The sequence below is a fragment of the Nanorana parkeri genome, unplaced genomic scaffold (assembly GCF_000935625.1).
Source record: "Nanorana parkeri isolate BGI_ZX_2015 unplaced genomic scaffold, ASM93562v1 scaffold462, whole genome shotgun sequence".
Taxonomy (NCBI): Eukaryota; Metazoa; Chordata; class Amphibia; order Anura; family Dicroglossidae; genus Nanorana; species Nanorana parkeri.
Window position 1 is genome coordinate 986 of NW_017306730.1, and position 5,643 is coordinate 6,628.

General features: G+C 38.2%; 1 protein-coding gene across 1 annotated transcript in view; it reads right to left on the reverse strand.

The window, feature by feature from the left end:
* Positions 1-612: 612 nt before the first annotated feature.
* Positions 613-5,643, reverse strand: part of LOC108790291 (uncharacterized protein KIAA0825-like) — a gene marked incomplete at its 3' end in the record, with an annotated part of 36,552 nt that continues 31,521 nt past the window's right edge. The window contains exon 5 of the mRNA XM_018560517.1: positions 613-795. Coding sequence (XP_018416019.1) covers positions 613-795 — 183 coding nt within the window. The remainder of the gene's footprint in view (positions 796-5,643) is intronic.

Genomic DNA, 5,643 nt, shown 5'->3' on the forward strand with positions numbered 1-5,643 from the left:
CATGTTATAAAGAATGCATACAGAATGTACGTTTTATTTCTATATTGTTTCATGAAAAGATTTGAGTATTTTTTGGGGGGGTCTTGGGTGTTGTGGAGAAAGGTTTAATCCCCCCTACTTGATCTTTATTACTGTCCATCACCCTGTATATTTAGCCATTAGTACTAGGCTGACAGCAGCCCACCCACCACTAATCATCAATTCACCAGAGGGCCAGTTATACAAATATGCAGAAGGAAAATTACATTACTTGCTGGTCACTGGTCATCTAGTGAAAAAACAACAACAAAAATGTCTGTACTGCATGAAATCGGCAACTAGCAAAACACATGCATTTTACTACTTATTCAGTTGTTCGCTGTTGAATCAGCTACCCTTTAGTACACTCATTTTAAAATACCCAGCTGTTCATTCTAAACCAGTGGTTCTCAACCTGTGTAACCTCAGGACCCACATTTGTCCTTGGTCATGAAGTCGCGACCCAAGTCGCACCGCATTGGAACGCACGGCATTGAGGTACCGCACGTTCCGATGCGATATATTAGGACAAATCTCTTTGTGGGTGTCCAGCTTTAATCATATTTTTCTTTACATTTTAAATATTGTACTTACTGTGTTAACATTTCCAGGGGTGCTGCAGAGATTGTCAGAACCGTAAGCAGGCGGTCACAGTAACTATGTATCTTAAAAACCACATCTCTGAAACTTTGTGTTGGCTTGACAAGTTCTCGCACTGTGCTACATATTGACCAAAGCAAGTTTTCCACACATGAAAGAATGGCTAGAACATCAATCCTGTAATAAGATAAAATTTAAAAGTAACTGATGTTGTTTTCACATTTTCAATACATACTCTGTCTGATACTGCATTTTGTACACCCTAGTCTACAGTGCCTAATATTGATGCTGTGTTCTGATGTTAATACAGACCTCCAGGCAAACAGTTATAGTACAATTAAAATGCACATGAACTGTATCTGCCAAAAGATTTGTACAATCTGCTATGCCAGTGGCACAATACATGTACACCTCTACCACACTGAAAGCTGACACCACTATTTCCTATTTCAGCTTTGTCACCTTCTTGTTTATTGGACAGTGATCAAATTTATGATGCTAAATGTCTAATGAGCAGACTGGTGGCAGAGAAAGTTAAAACTAAAATTCATTTTTTAGATTGTAAGCTCTTGTACTGTAATTGTAATATCTTCCTTACATTGTACAGACCTGCACTATATAAATCCTGTAAAATAATAATAATAATAAAAAAGAAAATAGTAGTGCACCTGCTTGGTGACACAGTGTGGCAAGGGTAAGGCTTGTTCTTAATTTATAGGGATATGGGGTGGGGAGTCTTTGTTCTTAAATTAACTAGGAACTGAAAAGAGAAACATGGGTGAAAAACCAAACTGTTACACATTGACCGGCATGAGACATAAAGAACATCAGCTCTTTGACTAAACAAGACAGGAGGATGGTAAGTCTTTCAGAATAATAAAGATATGTTTAGCTGTAGGTAAATTAATGTACCATAACACAGAAGATTGCAGGATAACAGTTTTCAGACAGGCCGCTGTAGAGCAGTGGTAAAAATCTATGTAAAGGAAATTTAGTTCTTCTGCCCCAGTGTTCTGAAGAGTATGTCAACATTTTGGATGAAATACCTCTCCCCTTCCCCCAACATAGATAGAGCCGTTCAAATATGATTTTACAGGTAGGCAGTTTCAGTATGCTTTCTAACATGAATAATTTTGCTAAAATTATGTAAAGGTGGATTTTAAGCCATTATACTAGGATTATATAACAATATATTCATTGATTTCTGAATAATTCCATATGCAAACCAACTCCAGACAAAACTGTTTTTGAATAGCACATGGAAGGGTTAAAATCCAGCTTTTCCACCTTTCTTATGATCAATTAAACAATGGAAGTGACAATGAATAGCAGGAACACAAAAGTACCTTCGCCTACATGTCTATGCAGGGCAAAGCAACAGGTTCACCTTAATTGCAGCCCCATCAGCAGCTAATATTTTCCCTTAACCTCCCCACCACCACCACTTGCAAGGAGAACTACAAAGGACTATCTCTTTTTGTTCCCAGTGGTCAAATGGAACAGAAGAATATGCTTTGGGTGTTGCTCCCATTAGATAAAACCTGTTGCTTTGCTCTTTACAGGTTTTCTGTAACATCCTGCATCCTACTCACTTTTAGAGGTTTTTCAAGAATTAGGTACTGGAATTTGAAACTGCTGAGTTTCTTATTGCTATTGTTTTGCATCACAATACTTAATCTGTAAAGCAGATATTTACTTAAAGAAAGTTTTCAATTAAGCAGTAGCTTGAGTACAGAACACAAATCAATGAATAATTAGAGGTGTCTAATGGAGTGTGCTGTTGTTTAGCGTATGTATAAATAAACTGCTCGGCAATCCCAATACGTTATTATGTACTGTACATCAAAATGTCAGCAAGAATTTGTAACACATCAATGCTTGATTTATGAACAACGAGTTTATTCACTTCTCGGCAGGAAATGTAAACAGCCCATTACTAAATGATGAAGCATGACAACTCCATTCTATTTTACATACTGAACATAAATAGAGGAAATATACAATATGCAGACATAAATATTACACCGCCTACACTGTAGAGATATATGGCAACATTTTCTGCTATGAATGACATAATTCTATTTTATAATACAGAAAGGGTTAACTTAGGATGGAGCCAATTGTTTTACAGCATTACGGTAATACACATCATCAATGCGCACCCGTTGAAGAAATCATTACATTATATTACTAAACACTGCTGATGCATTAGAAAAGACCTATGCCTAAACCACCTGTGTTTTGGATGGAGAGTGATGGGCTCAGGGTGTGTATAAAAGTAAATGGGCTCAGCTGCTTAGATTTTGCATTGTGAATTTATTCTAGTGGTGTTTGCCCTATGCATATAGACATCACATTCCATAATAAAAGATGTACATTTTCTAAATTGTTTCAGTTTGGATGTAGTGAGCTATACAAAAACAGTCCTCACTAATCTCTAGGGCAGGGATGAGCCCTCCAGCTGTTGTAGAACTACAAGGCACATGAGGCATTGCAAGACTAACAGTTACAGGCATGGCTCCAAGAGGCATGTTGGGATTTGCAGTTAAAGTACAGCGGGAGGGCATGAGTTGCTCACCCCTGTTGTAAAGCACATAGAGTGTCTCAAGTACAGACAACTTACAGTTTAGTGCCATAACACACTTCAGAGGGTCAAAACTGCATGAGATTTTTGTCATGCCGAAGTGCATTGCAGTGGTCACCTTGTGTGCGCAAGGCAACCTCTGTACACAATACAAGTAGGTGGAGACATCCTGCAAATACACAGGACATCAAGCTGCATCTTCTATGACATATACAGTATGCATACCTGTGTACACAACCTCTTTGCTGTTACCCCACCTCCACACCCCAAGATTAAAGTGAACTTGTGCCCAAACTTTGCACATTAAAATATTTATATATTCTGAGCATTTATTAAAATCACTTTAAATTCCTCATTCACCCATGTAGCTTTAGTCATTTTGGAGAAATTCATCTTCAAATTTCACAACAGAGGCACTGAAATCCCAGCTAATTGTCCCTTACTTTTTATAGATAGCAGAAACTTGGCAGCCTGCCAGACCTATAAAGTAAAACATCACAGTCTTTGATGTGGTCTCTGGGGATGATTTACTTCACAATACATACAGCCAGAGAGGTAAGTGATGATACTCTTTTAGCATCTGTCAGGATGATTGAACTCCTGCTTATGCGCAGGAGTTGCTTCATACTGCAATGGCCAGTCAAGCTGGCCGAAGATCCTGAACCCAGAAGACGACCAGACAAAGATGCCGGAACTCGGGGACGTCTCATCGTTGGATTGGAGGTGAGCATAGTTCCGTTTTAAAGTCTAAAGACTACCCTCACCAAGGTGAAAACACGGCTGCATGACTTCACTGCAGAACAGACAGTGTTGTCACCTTGTTAAAGGAAGTAGGAAAATAGCAAATCTACTGGCAAGATTCACAGGTAACAAAGCTATGTAGCAACTGAAATTTAGAAAAAAAATTAAAACACTGCTTTGGTCATGCTAGAGGCACATCACTGCATGTGTTATTTTTTAATTTTACCCATGGTTCCTCCTTAACTAAGAATATTGCCTAAACGAAGGTGCAACCTATCTGTGGTCAAGAAGGCATTAGAGTAAATCCAGGCATGGTGCCAGGCAAAATTTACGTGTGTGTGTGTTTTAGTGCCAACAGTTAAGCTGTCAACAAATCCTTACCAAATTATTCAGACTCCTAAATTAATTATATTGGATAAAGAATAATAATCATATAGGTTTCCTATCCTATTAAGACAGCACGTTTAATCCCCTTCTCTGTCCCTGAACATCCAATGTACATTAATCCCAAGTGAAATTCTATGTATTTATTCAGAGTGTTAAGGATAGAGATCTGCTGAAGAACTGCTCATCTGCAGTATTGCTTATAGAATGCCTGGGCTAAATCCTCACTAAGTGACAGAAATCCTTCTTAAAGATTATATGCATTAAAGCAACAGTGTCACCTAGTGCTAACAAGAGTGCAATTCTCTTTGCCCTTAGGATGGATTTCTGCCCTTATCAGTCACAAGTGTCACAAACATGTAGGGACCATGAGCACCAGCAGGCCAAACATGTTATAGACTTAGATAGCAAACCTATCCATTGAAATTATCACTGTGCTGTAGGACAAATAGAAAAGTAAAAAAAAGAAAAGGGCCATTTATCGTCATATTTTATTTCTGCATTGAAGGTACTTGCAGACCTCATATATGTGATGTACTGATTTTAGTTGAAAACAAAAAATGCTCAGGGTTTCATGCTATTCTTACTATGCTGTGAGCTGGGGGGCATTTCTACCATGTCCGCCACTCACTGCAATTTCTACCAACTGCTCACAGGCATTTTTTTAATGCCAAATATTCTGTGGCATTTCAGTTAGAAGTGCCATGTTAACAATGCCAAGTGCTTAGTGCCATCTCAAGTATTCCAAGTTGTGAGTCCTATTTCAATCATGCCCAAGTGGCATTTTAGTAGTAGTAGTATGAGACACATTTCTTGTGTTCTTGTACACAGTGAAGGAAATTATATTAACCAGTTGACATCCGCGGTGTTAAACCCACTTCCCATCCAGGCCATTTTTCAGTATTCAGCGCTGCGGTACTTTAACTGACATTTATTCCGTCATGCAGCGCTGTACTGAAATGAATTTTATACCCTTTTTTGGGGACAGATAGAGCTTTCTTTTGGTGGTATTTATTCACCACTGGGGGTTTTATTTTTTTACTATATTAAGGAAAAATTACGGAAAAGTAAAAAAAAAAAACAGTTTCCACTATATTAAATGATAAAACATTTATTATTACCCAATTTTTTGGTAAAATATAAAAGATGGGGTCACGTCGGGTAAAAAGACACTAAACATGTCAAGCCTTAAAATTGCGTGCGCGCGCGAAACCTCAAAAAACGATAATACCCAAAATTGGCCCTAGGCGACGCTTTAAAAGCTGTTACCGCTCATCAGTTTAGTGTTATCAGTGATTGATGGCCCTAAAATGATT